General features: G+C 39.0%; 1 protein-coding gene across 4 annotated transcripts in view; it reads right to left on the bottom strand.

The window, feature by feature from the left end:
- Window positions 1-927: 927 nt before the first annotated feature.
- LOC110464354 (actin-binding LIM protein 1-like) overlaps window positions 928-16,585 on the bottom strand; it is a 91,107-nt gene continuing 75,449 nt past the window's right edge. For 2 of the 4 annotated variants that reach the window (XM_021519539.1, XM_021519555.1), the window contains 12 exons: window positions 10,479-10,638; window positions 9,863-9,916; window positions 9,408-9,425; window positions 8,629-8,817; window positions 6,564-6,824; window positions 4,926-5,021; window positions 4,439-4,539; window positions 4,034-4,085; window positions 3,300-3,328; window positions 2,632-2,730; window positions 2,399-2,470; window positions 928-1,824 (listed from right to left, as the gene is read on the bottom strand). In XM_021519539.1, the coding sequence (XP_021375214.1) occupies window positions 1,711-1,824; window positions 2,399-2,470; window positions 2,632-2,730; window positions 3,300-3,328; window positions 4,034-4,085; window positions 4,439-4,539; window positions 4,926-5,021; window positions 6,564-6,824; window positions 8,629-8,817; window positions 9,408-9,425; window positions 9,863-9,916; window positions 10,479-10,638 (1,245 nt within the window). In that variant the 3' untranslated portion in view covers window positions 928-1,710. The remainder of the gene's footprint in view (window positions 1,825-2,398; window positions 2,471-2,631; window positions 2,731-3,299; window positions 3,329-4,033; window positions 4,086-4,438; window positions 4,540-4,925; window positions 5,022-6,563; window positions 6,825-8,628; window positions 8,818-9,407; window positions 9,426-9,862; window positions 9,917-10,478; window positions 10,639-16,585) is intronic. The other 2 variants (XM_021519547.1, XM_021519564.1) reach the window with 1 other exon arrangement.

Here is a 16,585-nt window from a genome sequence, read left to right as displayed (position 1 = left end):
ACTCCTGATAAAAAAGCATTGACTTGATCAGGATTTGTCAACATAGCAAATCAAATCTGTATGTCTGTGACCGGCTTCTCTCTCTGATTGTAAATAACCCTTCTCACAGACGTTAACAAACAACTCAAAAACAGAAATTATGCAAATTACAGAGACACATAATTTCAGATAGAAATTATACATCAAGAATACAAGTTCTCTGACGTGATGGAGAGCTTCTCCAGGAGTAGTTACGGAGGTGGTAATACAGTATAGTAGTACACGTGTACTGCAGCCTTCAAGTAAGTATCTAGGCCTCTACCTTAGACGTCTGTAAGCACAGGTACACCAGGGGAGGCTGGCTACAACACATACATACAATCTGTCCTGGACAACACCAAGATTACACATTTCCCGGTCAATCCTGTCCAATGCCCCACCAAGAATCAACAGGGAGATGGACACACCAACATTCACGGGTATCGGTCAGTTCTGTTCATCAATGGGGTTATTGCATCATTCAGCACCTTACATATATAGGGTATTGTTCAGCGTTCCTCACCATCCAGAATGTAGCCTATAGGTGTGTGATCTATAGGTGTGTAGGCTATATGTCTTGTGTATGGGCTATAGGTGATCTGTAGGTGTGTAGGCTATAGGTCTTGTGTGTGGGCTATAGGTCTTGTGTGTGGGCTATAGGTCTTGTGTGTGGGCTATAGGTCTTGTGTGTGGGCTATAGGTCTTGTGTGTGGGCTATAGGTCTTGTGTGTGGGCTATAGGTCTTGTGTGTGGGCTATAGGTCTTGTGTGTGGGCTATAGGTCTTGTGTGTGGGCTATAGGTCTTGTGTGTGGGCTATAGGTCTTGTGTGTGGGCTATAGGTCTTGTGTGTGGGCTATAGGTCTTGTGTGTGGGCTATATGTCTTGTGTGTGGGCTATAGGTCTTGTGTGTGGGCTATATGTCTTGTGTGTGGGCTATATGTCTTGTGTGTGGGCTATAGGTCTTGTGTGTGGGCTATATGTCTTGTGTGTGGGCTATAGGTCTTGTGTGTGGGCTATACAGCTAGGGTGTTATGTGCACAGGTGTGGTACATTTATATATACTAGTCAGTACCAAAACACAGGTTGTACTCAACACAAGTATGGCACTGCACTGGGTAGTACTCGACACAAGTATGATACAGCACTGGGTGCTCCACTGGGTGGTACTCAACACAAGTATGGCATTACACTGGGTAGTACTCGACACAAGTATGATACAGCCCTGGGTGCTCCACTGGGTGGTACTCAACACAAGTATGGCACTGTGCACTGGGTAGTACTCGACACAAGTATAATACAGCACTGGGTACTACACTGGGTGGTATGGCACTGCACTGGGTGGTACTCGACTCAAGTATGATACAGCACTGGGTTGTAAATGATACAAGTATGGCACTGTACTGACGGTACTTGATACAAGTATGTTAACGCACTGGGTTGTACTCATCATAAGTGTTTTACAGCACTAGATTGTACTTGACACAAGTATTGTCCAGCACTGGCCTTTACCTCAGCAAATGTTTGTTTTCACATTGGGTTGTACTCAACACAAGTAGGTCACTGCAGTGGGTTGTACTTGTCTCATGTTACCCTTACAATTGTGTACTATAGTATGTTTCATCACCACACTCCCGGATCTACACCCAGACAATGTTCACTATCCAGAAAATGATGGCCACTGTCCAGTTACTTTAATACAGATCAACTTTCCTTTTCAAGTCATTACGTTTCCACTCTGCCAATCGCGAAAATTCTTCTTTGTTCATTTTAAATAAATCCTCAAAGTCCTCCTGCAGTAGATGTATCTGTAAAATAGTGCAAAAATTATATTCAAACTTGATTTTGAGATTATTGTTAAATAATTCCTAAAGTGTATATTAAGTAAAAACACATGCTCCTCAATCCAACGTCAAACCTGAAATACTTAAAATTCTTCTGATGAACTGTTTGAATAAAATTTAACAAGACGAAACCTCATTTGTATACTTTTACTTTTAATTTCTGAGATTTGGAGAAAGAAAACACATTGTACTTTACCTACATAAGATGAAGGAATATATGACATTATATATCATTAAATACCTTTTAAAACAATTTATTAAGATAGGAATTTCTTTGCTTTGTTCATAATTCAAACCATGAAGAATAGAACATTGACCCCTTCTCTCCAATGTTATCTTGCAGAAACCAAAAGTGCACAGACAGCCAGCCAGACAGCGGACCAGACAGACAGCCCTGGTTCCAGTACACACACCTCTCCCCTTATCTTTGTTGCAGGAACCGTATAAACACACCCTCCCTATCTGTGTTACAGGGACCGTATAAACACACCCTCCCTATCTGTGTTACAGGGGTATAAATTAACAGCAAACTCCTTACCTCCAGCAAGTTTCTGTCTGTGTCTTTTGGCAGCTCAAAATTGGAAATCTTTAATCTTTCATATGGATAAGTCTGCAAATCAAAATGTATGATATTACTTCAAATTACAATATTAATATAAATATGGAGTTAATAAATTTCAACAAATTAAGATTGATCTTTAAGAGAAACATTTATTTTCTCCACATCTAAATATTGGACAAGTGGAACGCTTGTTGTTAGGATGTACTTACAGGAGGTTCTGCTTCCGTGTGCCATGTACTCCTCTGTAAGGTTAGCAGTGACAGTCCAGGCCCCTCATGTATACTGGAAATATGGCTACGGGACCCATGCTGTAATGACGTACCAAACTCATCTGAACCAGTATTTTACGTAAGCTAAGTATAGTATGTTTGTAGTCTAGGTAAGCTCAACCCTCGAACAATTTCTGCAACCTGTACATTATATATGTTTTTCATTTTCGAAAGTATTTTATTGACAATACATATAAAATACAAACATATAAGTTGTATATATTGAAGAAGATGTTAGAACAGTATTGACAAAAGAATCAGACAACAGGCTATGCCTATATCAGTCTTCTTCTATAACGATATATACATATGTTGGTTAAGATTGTTTCTTTATGCATGCTAACATAACAGCTGTTGGCAGCAAAATGTCAAAAAGGATTTTGAAGGTTCAAATTTTAACAAGATGTTGAATTTTTCAACAAATTAGACCCATGTGACATTGAAAGCAGGTCAAGGTCATTTGATTGAAGAAAACTTCAGAGCACTCTATCCCAGGTAGCCAGATATCATGACCCTAGGCTTTCTGACATTTGATAAAAATATTTCAAAATCTTCTTACCCATCCCTTAGTCAGGTAACTCTCAAATAATTCAATAAATAATACTTACATCTGTATTCACTGTGGATGTTGAAGTATCTGGAAGAAAGAAAATGATATTTTATTAAGGCAAAATTTCCTTAGCTAAGTAATTATTTCATTTAAAACCTAAAAAAAATTGCATTAATTCTGCATATTATACCTGATGAATTTTTTTAAGAAATAATGAAAATTTGTATCTGAATACAAGTAGATGTAACAGAAAACATATTTATTTTAGAACAAAATATCTTGGAATATGTGTCAATCACTCCTTAATCTAACAAATGTTTCAACAACCAGGGCCTGTATTCATGAAACTGCTTGTGCTCAAGCATGGATTCTCTACTCCAACTCCCTTTCTTGTAACTCCCCTAAATCATGTCAAACGATCAAAAAGTCAAATGTAAACATTGTAAACAGTATTTGGCTTTAACTCTTTTTAAATTTATTCTAAATCATTGACATTTTTTTCTTTTCTATTTATTTAATTATACTTTACAAAATCCCTGCTTGAGTATGAGATTAATGGTTTCATGAATACAGACCCTGGTCTTCGAATTTCCTAGTTCATGCTCAAATAACTGAGCCCTAGTATGCAACTCATAGACAATATTTACAAGCTGATGGACATAAAATATCATATTTTAAGATTGACAAAAATAGTTACAAGCTAATGAACAAGATGTTATATTTTAGGACAAACAAGAATACTTATAAGCTGGTAAATATATAATGAAATATTTTAGGTCAAACAACACTTACAAGCTGATGGCCGATGCCTTGTAATATCCGATTCATCAAAGTCGAAATAATGCTGGAAAATATTTGGTTTTACATGAGTATAAATAACATTTAATAGGTGACATAGATAACATTTATAAATAATTCTATATTTTCCAAATGCCATACAGTTGTATTAGCTAAAAATACATTCTACTTAGCAAATAATGGACTTTAAGTAAATTATAGTCTTTTAAACTCCCTGCGGATAAAATGTAAAAACATGTATGCTTTTCTAATTCAATTCAGTAAAGAAGAGGTACTTCTACAAGAGACATTATCTTGATATCATAGCAGCTTTTCTATAAGATATATATATAACTTGTGATACGCTTCTTAAAACGCAATTCCCTATCCAATTAAAGGACAAAACAAGGAATGACTTACATAGTTGTTGTAGTTGTAAAACACGCCCCCGTACAGGCCTGACAGGGGTAGGGTAGCCGCCCGTGGGGTCAGGCCATACGATCCGTAACCAGGCTTCGGCACTAAAAACATGAAACGGTATTAAACTTAGGACTTATTGTAGTGGCAATCCAAGACTTGACTAGTTCTTTTGTTCGGTATATACTCAATATTTCTATTAGAATATTAATCCAATACATACGCAAGAACTGTCATTGACTTTTGATTAACAGTTATTAACATGGCAACCAAACTATTGCTGTACTGTTTGAATTACTGACATGACAGTCTCGTAATATTGTGGGGACTTTATCATGTGTGATGTAAATCTCCCACACTTTTGTATAGATTGTAAATCTAGATGAAAATTCTTCAAAATTTTATTGACTTGACTAAAGTAGTCAGTGAGTGACCAAAGCATATTAATGACCCATGAATGTGGCCCACTATTTACAAGCGTCTGACTGACCTGGATAGTTAGCCATGGTTGAGATGGTTCTGTAGCCTCGTCGGAGGTCACTGTCATCCCACGATCTTCGTGGCCGGTCAAGGAACCTGGAGGGAGCTAAAATAGAAAGTGAATGCTAGTTTATAGATATTAGAACTATTATATTATAAATAACAATAAACAGGTTTATTCATAATACACTACAAGGGTAACAATATTTTAGAAGCAAAGTGGACCTCATCTTTGAAATGGATTAAGAGATGCATTTGTTCCACCTTATTTATGACATAAGGCCTTTTACTGGTTATAGATTTTTATACATAGACCCTATTTTACAGTTTGACCTTTTTTGTAAATTATGTCACTAGTTAGATGAGCATGGACATAATACCAACAAAGCAATGTAATGATGGGATCAATCAATAGTCCCCTACATTTGGATAACTTGTCAAAAAATGTTCAAAGGGACATAACTCTGTAAATAACAGGGCATAGAACACATTTGTTTTAGTAAAATTCTGCCATCCTAACAATAACTCGCATACGAAATCTTGTAATTGCAAGTGAAAGAGTATATAAGATATACCCCTGACAACATGAATCACAGTAAAATAAAGGACCATAACTTGTAAATTTATTGGGGAACAAAACCTGGTGTCAGTACACCATATGTATACTTAACCATCCTGAGAAGTGCCCATATGCAAATATAACAACTGAAGGCAAACCAAAAATAAGATGTAGGACCCTGACAATACAACATTGTGGGAAAAAATAAGATATAATGTAAATAAAAATAGGAATTGAACACAAAAAGGAATCCTTACATCTTGGTAACAAATATCAGATTTCTATAAGCTTGTTTAACCCGACATTTTGTAAACAGACCAAGCAGTGCAGTGTATCTATACTGTTCATTTGTACTGACTAACCTTTGTAAACAGACCAAGCAGCGCAGTGTATCTATACTGTTCATTTCTACTGACTAACCTTCGTAAACAGACCAAGCAGTGTAGTGTATCTATACTGTTCATTTCTACTGACTAGCCTTTGTAAACAGACCAAGCAGTGCAGTGTAACTATACTGTTCATTTCTACTGACTAACCTTCGTAAACAGACCAAGCAGTGTAGTGTATCTATACTGTTCATTTCTACTGACTACCCTTTGTAAACAGACCAAGCAGTGCAGTGTAACTATACTGTTCATTTCTACTGACTAACCTTCGTAAACAGACCAAGCAGTGTAGTGTATCTATACTGTTCATTTCTACTGACTAACCTTTGTAAACAGACCAAGCAGTGCAGTGTATCTATACTATTCATTTCTACTGACTAACCTTTGTAAACAGATCAAGCAGTGCAGTGTATCTATACTGTTCATTTCTACTGACTAACCTTTGTAAACAGATCAAGCAGTGCAGTGTATCTATACTGTTCATTTCTACTGACTAACCTTTGTAAACAGTCCAAGCAGTGCAGTGTATCTATACTATTCATTTCTACTGACTAACCTTTGTAAACAGACCAAGCAGTGCAGTGTATCTATACTGTTCATTTCTACTGACTACACCGGTAGTCTGGTATGATTGTACATATCAGAGAAAATGCAGGAATGATGAAATAACTCTCAGAAATGACACTACACATGAAAGACTTACATGCAAACATAGGCGACTGGTATCGTGTAACATATTTGGGTTCGTATTTGGCATTAGGTGCCCGCGAAGACTTCCATGGGTCAAGTGCCTTAACTGGCATGACTCGTCTCTCCTCCAGCTCCTTGTAAATGATAGACCCTATTCCAGAGGTGTCCTTAAACTTTGACAGTTCATCAATCTCCTTCTGGATCCTGGGATCTTCAATGACATTGTCTTCATCATCATCCTCTACCTCCCCACGACTTTTCCGTCTGGCCCTCACTGTCAAAATAACATGACAGATTCTGTCAACTCAAACCAGGTTAATAAATATTGCATCAGCCATTTAGACGTAAACCATGATATTTCCAATTTCTCCCCATTTGAATACCATACTCAATATATCTAGTTATTATTCTGACAGAACATATGACCTTATAGTTAATTAACTACATAATGAAATGATTCAGTAATTGAACAGAATGGTTTCCTATAACGTAACAATTACACTGATGTATATATGCGATATTAAGGTCAGGAATGGCTATCATTATGGGTAACAGAGTATGACAAACTGACTGGCCTCTCATTATACAAGATTATTTTGTGTGGTGTGTATACTGTGTTCTGTGCACAATAATGATCCCCCCTAGTCTATTCTGTATATAATGTGTATAATGTGTATGCTCCGAAGGAGGGTGTGTGTGTGTGTGTGTGTGTGCTGAGGGAGGGTGTGTGTGTGTATGCTGAGGGAGAGAGTGTGTGTATGCTGAGGGAGGGTGTGTGTGTATGCTCTAAGGGTGTGTGTGTGTGTATGCTGAGGGAGGGTGTGTGTGTGTGTGTGTATGGTGAGGGAGGGTGTGTGTGTATGCTGAGGGAGTGTGTGTGTGTGTGTATGCTCTAAGGGTGTGTGTGTGTGTATGCTGAGGGAGGGTGTGTGTGTGTGTATGGTGAGGGAGGGTGTGTGTGTGTGTATGCTGAGGGGGGGAGTGTGTGTATGCTGAGGGAGTGTGTGTGTGTATGCTGAGGGAGTGTGTGTGTGTATGCTGAGGGAGTGTGTGTGTGTGTATGCTGAGGGAGAGTGTGTGTGTATGCTGAGGGAGTGTGTGTGTGTATGCTGAGGGAGTGTGTGTGTGTATGCTGAGGGAGTGTGTGTGTGTGTATGCTGAGGGAGGGTGTGTGTGTATGCTGAGGGAGGGTGTGTGTGTGTGTGTATGCTGAAGGAGTGTGTGTGTGTGTGTATGCTGAGGGAGTGTGTGTGTGTGTGTGTGTGTGTGTGTGCTGAGGGAGGGTGTGTGTGTGTGTATGCTGAGGGAGGGTGTGTGTGTGTGTGTTTATGCTTCATGTGCTCTGTATACTGTGTGTATTTTGTGTAGTGAGTATACATTGTGTGCTGTGTATCATATATGTGCTGTCCATGTTATGATTCTCCCTAGTCTATGACGTGTATAGTGTGTGTGTGCTGTGTATTACCCGGTAAGTGCCCTAATTTGCTGTACAGTATAATGATTACCCTGATTCTATGATCTGCATTCTGTGCAGCATCATTAAACATCTGCTGCAGTATCTTTGTGATAACAATAAAGTGTCGGGACTATGACTCCCTCTTGTCACATGAGGGGCGTAACGCCTTCCTCAAGCCTGACGCTGGAAGCCATAGATAACAGCAGCATTCCTAGTCAATACTAACTCTATTATACACATACCCTGGCCCAATGTACACAATTATTTAACAACTTATTTTTTATATTATAGATTTTTGGGAGATGTAGTATTTTTGAAGGATTCCAGATTGTGCTTTTCTATCTCTCTATCAGATAATGCAGATTCTGTGCACGAGGAAAGTTTTGATAGTGCCTGTTGGTATTACAACATCAATATCTCTACCTTTGCCAAGATAGCACTTCACTTTTACATAAAGACATTACTTTTGCTTGCACAAGCTTGAGATACAGTTTACAGAATTCCAGTTTATTTCTATTTGAATGTTGGCTTTGGCAGTATGGGAGCCATTTTACAGTGATCTGAACATTCGTAACAGTCTTGAACATACTTAACTAGTCCAAGCAGTGGCCAATAGACTTACTCAGTTCGGGCAGTATAGCGGCGGGAGACGGAGGACCAGGCCAATCCTCCCGTTCTATCTTCGTCACCTCGTTGGGTTTGGGAGGTTTGGCTGCTGGGAACATGCTCATGCGGACAGCTTCTTCATTCCTCAGATCACCAGGTGACGAGGCACGTCGGGTCCGCTTCACCACCACCTTGGTACCTGTGGCTGCAATAATCCTCATCAGATTATAGATAATCTAGGATGTCACACTAGGATCACTTAATACGCCAAGCTCAATGTATAACAACATATTGTATACCGGGCAATTTCCTTGCAGTTTAACTTTTGCATTTTTTGCCCTCCATGACGAGGATGAAAATACCCTGACAGTAAATATTAATTCACAACATTTCATATATAGTCATTGATTTGAAGGGCGAAATTAATGCTGTGCAAACATGGATATTTACAGTGAAGGGTAAAAGTTTGACAGGGTGAAAGTTCCCCTGTATGCAGTACCTGCTAGATTTACACTGAGAATTAGCACACCATGAACTTCACTCAAATAAAATACCACTTAATATACATACCAGTATAGAATTAACATAGCAGATCAAGAGCCCCATAAAAAGTGGTAAAATAAAATTACAAAATGGTACCACTAAAACGTATTTATGAAAGTAGAGAAAATGTAGAGAAAAAGTATTTAAGATATGATCTATACTGATTCAGACACAAAATGAAGATGTAAAATCTTTAGAGATAACAGCTACTGATGCTGGTACAACAGTTATATAAGGTGGGCCAGTACTTACCTAGTTGAGCCATGCCACCTGTTCAAAGATAACAAAACACTGTCAGCCTCAATTCAAATTATTTGATTTGCAATGTATAGTTCATCTCTTGGTTGCCATTAAATCATAAAACTCAATTGTAAGGTTTTTCCTATCTGTCAACATTTTAACAATTGAAATGTATGAAGAACTTGTTGCCATATTCAGAAATCATCCTATAGTAGAAATATATACAATATTGGGACTATAATCAAGATAATTGAGGGCTGTTTATATTTTAACATGCATCCAACAGTAGCAGAGAAACCTTTTTACAAGGTCAGTATATAATTCAGTATTTATCAAGTTTGATGTATACTTGAAATAAAAGGTCAAAAAATTAATATATACTTTAAAATGTGTCTCTAGGTCTCCAAAGGTTAAGTATGTATATAAAAACACCTGTTGGGGTGTAAGGGCTATCACAGACTACCTACTTTTTCTGCAGTTTTTGAGGAAATCAGGAGCTTCCTTTGAATATGAAAAGTTTGCTGCAAAAGAAAGAACGTGAATTACATGCTGAACAAATAGTGTGTTTTTACACAAGACTTGTTGTTTTTAGACAAGACTTGTTGTTTTTAGACAAGACTTGTTGTTTTTACACAAGACTTGTTGTTTTTACACAAGACCTGTTGTTTTTAGACAAGACCTGTTGTTTTTACACAAGACTTGTTGTTTTTAGACAAGACTTGTTGTTTTTACACAAGACTTGTTGTTTTCACACGAGACTTGTTGTTTTTACACAAGACTTGTTGATTTTACACAAGACTTGTTGTTTTTACACAAGACTTGTTGATTTTACACAAGACTTGTTGTTTTTAAAGTTTGTATAACAATTACACAAAACTTCTACTTTTTTTTAACATTTTGTATAAAAAGAATGTTTGAGCACCCAGAAACCTTATAGATTAGTATATAAGTATATTGGCAGGCTAGAAAACTGCCAAGAAACCCTACAGATCTAGCACACATAAGTAGATGTGACAAGAATGGCTGGGTACCATCACTGCCTTAGAATCCTATCTGATTAAAAATAATAACTGGGACTCTTACTATTGGGGTTACCTGGTCTGTGAAAGTGAGGTGATTTGTGGTGAGATTTCGGGGTGGGGTTCAGTGAGGCCCGCTTCATGTAGTTCTGTTTGCCTTTCTCTAGGTAACTGGAGGTGTAGAATCGGCCATAGTTGACCTCTGACCTCCTGTCAATGGAATCCTGAAAGACATTGATATCAACACATGCGTTACTATGGTGACAAGAGTTATTCCTCACTGTTACTTCTGACTACTCCAAACCTCTCAGTCAAGCCTTTTGGACTGAATTAGTAGGTTAGTTTTTGCAAAATAGCCATGTCTTTTGATTTTAAAATATTACATAAGTCACCTGGTCACAATGGACACATGTAATTCATTGCATGTTTGGAATTGGTGATGGATCTGCAATGAGCTATTCGTTATCAATAAATATGATACAGGTATATACATGTGTGGGCCGGTGTATCATATTGTAAGTACACACACACACAAAAATAGCAATTTACAGTAGTCAGGAGTAAACATGGGCTAATTTCTTTTAAAATGCTGTGCACAAGTATAATGGTTTAAAATTATAAGGATATTTTTATAAAATATTTGCTGTATCATACTCTTGTTACCAGCATTATTGTCACTTAGTCGGCACAACCACCACACATAGACGACTTTGGCACAACCACCACACATAGACGACTTCGGGACAACCACCACACATAGACGACTTCGGGGCAACCGCCACACATAGACGACTTTGGCACAACCACCACACATAGACCACTTCGGGACAACCACCACACATAGACGACTTTGGGACAACCGCCACACAAAGACGACTTTGGGACAACCACCACACATAGAACACTTCGGGACAACCACCACACATAGACCACTTTGGGACAACCACCACACCTAGACCACTTCGGGACAACCGCCAGACAAGGACCACTTCGGGACAACCCCCACACATAGACCTCTTTGGGACAACCACCACACATAGACCACTTCGGGACAACCGCCAGACAAGGACCACTTCGGGACAACCACCACACATTAATGACTTCGGGACAACCACCACACATAGACGACTTCGGGACAACCACCACACATAGACGACTTCGGGGCAACCGCCACACATAGACGACTTTGGCACAACCACCACACATAGACCACTTCGGGACAACCGCCAGACAAGGACCACTTCGGGACAACCACCACACATAAATGACTTCGGGACAACCACCACACATAGACGCCTTCGGGACAGCCACCACACATAGACCACTTTGGCACAACCACCACACATAGACCTCTTTGGGACAACCACCACACATAGACCACTTTGGGACATCCGCCACTCATAGACCACTTTGGGACAACCACCACACATAGACGACTTTGGGACAACCGCCACACAAAGACGACTTTGGGACAACCACCACACATAGACCACTTTGGGACACCCACCACACATAGACCACTTTGGGACAACCACCACACCTAGACCACTTCGGGACAACCGCCAGACAAGGACCACTTCGGGACAACCACCACACATAAATGACTTCGGGACAACCACCACACATAGACGACTTCGGGGCAACCGCCACACATAGACGACTTTGGCACAACCACCACACATAGCCCACTTCGGGACAACCGCCACACATAGACCACTTCGGGACAACCACCACACATTGACCACTTCGGGACAACCACCAAACATAGACCACTTCGGGACAACCACCACACATTGACCACTTCGGGACAACCACCAAACATAGACCACTTCGGGACAACCACCACACATTGACCACTTCGGGACAACCACCAAACATAGACCACTTCGGGACAACCACCACACATTGACCACTTCGGGACAACCACCAAACATAGACCACTTCGGGACAACCACCACACATTAATGACTTCGGGATAACCACCACACATAGACGACTTCGGGACAGCCACCACACATAGACCCCTTTGGGACAACCACCACACATAGACCTCTTTGGGACAACCACCAAACATAGACGCCTTTGGGACAACCACCACACATAGACCACTTCGGGACAACTGCGACACATAGACCACTTCGGGACAACCACCACACATTAATTACTTCGGGACAACCATCACACATAGACAACTTCGGGACAACCATCACACATAGGTCACTTAGTCGGCACAACCACCACACATAGACGACTTTGGCACAACCACCACACATAGCCCACTTCGGGACAACCGCCAGACAAGGACCACTTCGGGACAACCACCACACATTAAAGACTTCGGGACAACCACCACACATAGACGACTTAGGGACAACCACCACACATAGACCACTTCGGGACAACTGCGACACATAGACCACTTCGGGACAACCACCACACATAGATGACTTCGGGACAACCACCACACATAGACGACTTCGGGGCAACCGCCACACATAGACGACTTTGGCACAACCACCACACATAGCCCACTTCGGGACAACCACCACACATAGACGACTTTGGGACAACCACCACACGTTAATGACTTCGGGACAACCACCACACATAGACGACTTCGGGACAACCACCACACATAGACCACTTCGGGACAACTGCGACACATAGACCACTTCGGGACAACCACCACACATTAATGACTTCGGGACAACCATCACACATAGACAACTTCGGGACAACCATCACACATAGACGACTTTGGGACAACCACCACACATAGGCCTCTTCGGGACAACCACCAAACATAGACCTCTTCGGGACAACCACCACACATAGACGACTTTGGGCCAACCACCACACATAGGCCACTTCGGGGCAACCACCAAACATAGACCACTTCGGGACAATCACCACACATTGACCACTTCGGGACAACCACTAAACATAGACCACTTCGGGACAACCACCAAACATAGGCCACTTCAGGACAACCACCACACATAGACCACACATTAATGACTTCGGGACAACCACCACACATAGACCTCTTCGGGACAACCACCACACATAGACGACTTTGGACAACCACCACACATAGGCCACTTCGGCACAACCACCAAACATAGACCACTTCGGGACAATCACCACACATTGACCACTTCGGGACAACCACCACACATAGACCACTTCGGGACAACCACCACACATAGACATGTGGGAGTGTGAAAATACAGTATGAGTATATCTCAATATGTACCCATCTAACTCATTATCTTCAGCCTCAAACACATCTGAAATACTCATCAACTATTTAATTTAATTAATACCAGGTAATTAGAAATGTTTCATCACCTGTAGGAGATGCTTGTAAGACACTAACTACTGCACATAGGTAAACATAACTTTAAAATAGATGACAATAACTTGTTTATTAAATGACAATAACTTGTTTATTAGATGACAATAACTTGGTTTATTAGATGACAATAACTTGTTTATTAGATGACAATAACTTGCTTTATTAAATGACAATAACTTGGTTTATGAGATGACAATAATTTGTTTATTAGATGACAATAATTTGTTTATTAGATGACAATAACTTGTTTATAAGATGACAATAACTTGGTTTATTAGATGACAATAATTTGTTTATTAGATGACAATAACTTGTTTATAAGATGACAATAACTTGGTTTATTAGATGACAATAACTTGTTTATTAGATGACAATAACTTGTTTATAAGATGACAATAACTTGGTTTATTAGATGACAATAACTTGTTCATTAGAAGACAATAACTTGTTTTATTAGATGACAATAACTTGTTTTATTAGATGACAAACAACTACATCCTCATTGGTTAGATAATTATCACAAGGAAGAAGTATTCTGTGATATTGACTCTGCATTACTATTTTTAGAAACAGCAGGTCAATATTCACTTTATGACATCATTTTAATCATAACGTCACAATCTGCTCTCTGCCAAATGCAGTACTTTTTCTCTGTATAATTTATACATTCCACCTTATCTAACATCTAATAAAACAATTTAACACTTTTGCTTTGGTGAATATGTGAACCTGAGAAAGTGACATTGACCAAGTTCATATAACAACATATTCACCTAAAACAAAGTCTATAACTGTTATATTTGAAACCAAACCCATTCATCAAGCATATACACAATTTTTTTCAATTAAAGTTTATATTTAACTAAGTTGATAAAAAATACATTGATTGAAAGTTCCATGCTGAGGATCTAAAGGAAGAGATTAGGAAATGGGTGTTGAAGTGCTTTGTTTATCGAGACTGAATCGCTATCACATGTTGGTATGTTATGGAGGTGTGACATTTATCCGGAATTCCCCGTTGTTCGATATCAAGCCTTGGGTTAGGTATCTATTGATTTGGATCAAATCCACACTTACCTCTACACAGAGATAACACTGGCCTTCTGTTATTGACTAACATCCTTATAACCTGTCCATTTAATACCGAACTAAAATTCCTTGTAAATATGGGGGTCAACATGGAATTCACGGATCAGCATGTTTAAGAATACAAATACACAGTGATACTGTGTATGTAAATATTTTTTCCAGTAATTCTATAACAAACCAACTGTATATAATCTTTAACTTAGACACTGTATGATGATAACACATCTTCCTTAATTATATCCATAAGGAAGCCCCCCACCCCCCTAACTTAGATACCACAAATCCTCATCAACATTCACTCAGTGGAGACAACTCCTCACCCAACAAAAGCTCTAGTCATCTCCTTCACACAATCTATATTGTTTTCCTTATGTAACTCAAACACACTGAGGAATCCACATTTTTTGTTGAACCTGCAGAGTTCTAGTTATATGAGCATCTGATGATGGCAATTGTAAATATTTCAGCAGAATCTCAAAAATAATCATAATTTTAATCTGATGTTTAAAAGAATACTGTAACACTGTAACCCCTTCCCCATTCCAACACTCCGTCTTTGTCAGCCTCCCATCATAAACACGTTTATACTGTACGACCTTGTATTTCTATCATCACCTCTATAAAGGAGATAAATGATGTATTTTTGTATTATATATTTTACTACTCTAGCTGCCTCACCCCGAGACTTTACCAGATATAAATGGTGTATTTTTGTATTATATTTTATTACTCTGCCTCACCTGAGACTTTACCAGATATAAATGGTGTATTTTTGTATTATATTTTACTACTCTGCCTCACCTGAGACTTTACCAGATATAAATGGTGTATTTTTGTATTACATTTTACTACTCTGCCTCACCCAAGACTTTACCAGATATAAATGGTGTATTTTTGTATTATATTTTACTACTCTGCCTCACCCGAGACTTTACCAGATATAAATGGTGTATTTTTATATTATATTTTATTACTCTGCCTCACCCGAGTCTTTACCAGATATAAATGGTGTATTTTTGTATTATATATTTTACTACTCTGCCTCACCCGTAGACTTTACCAGATATAAATGGTGTATTTTTATATTATATTTTATTACTCTGCCTCACCCGAGACTTTACCAGATATAAATGGTGTATGCAGAGACATATGAAATTTACCAAATGCCTGCAGTAACACGAGGAGTAATCAGAAATAAGCATTATATATTACATATTTTAGGAGTGAAAAGTATTCTACCCATGTACACAATGTTGTGCAATGAGTTAGTTGTCACCGATGTTGGTTTTGTGATTAGTTTCTACTTTTGGATTTTTACATTAGTCCTTGATAAACACAACGTTAATTGACACTGGTTTCCCACTTTCTGATTGCCAGTAGTAATGAGGTCTAAAAGTCACAGGTTCAGTTAACTTAGTATTGTTGCCAACCAGAAGGATTCCCGGTGTTTTACAAGCCCATCATTCAAAGGCTGGAAAAGGAGTGGTTCTTCTTCTCCCGTTTACGGGAAAGACTCCGGTGCCGGAGTGTGAAATATCCCGGAACTGTGGCACTATGTACATGAAAATGGAGGTCGAAAATTATAATATGAGTAAAATATTTGCCACAGTCCAACCGTTAAAATAACATTAGTTGTAGCTTATGTTAAACATATTCACATTATGTACAGTGGCTTAAATACAATTATAGTTAATTAGCCAGACAGGATCCTCCAAATGTTAAGG

Source organism: Mizuhopecten yessoensis, unplaced genomic scaffold (genome assembly GCF_002113885.1).
Source record: "Mizuhopecten yessoensis strain PY_sf001 unplaced genomic scaffold, ASM211388v2 scaffold1539, whole genome shotgun sequence".
In the NCBI taxonomy this organism is placed as follows: Eukaryota; Metazoa; Mollusca; class Bivalvia; order Pectinida; family Pectinidae; genus Mizuhopecten; species Mizuhopecten yessoensis.
This window is presented reverse-complemented; position numbering and strand designations above follow the sequence as displayed.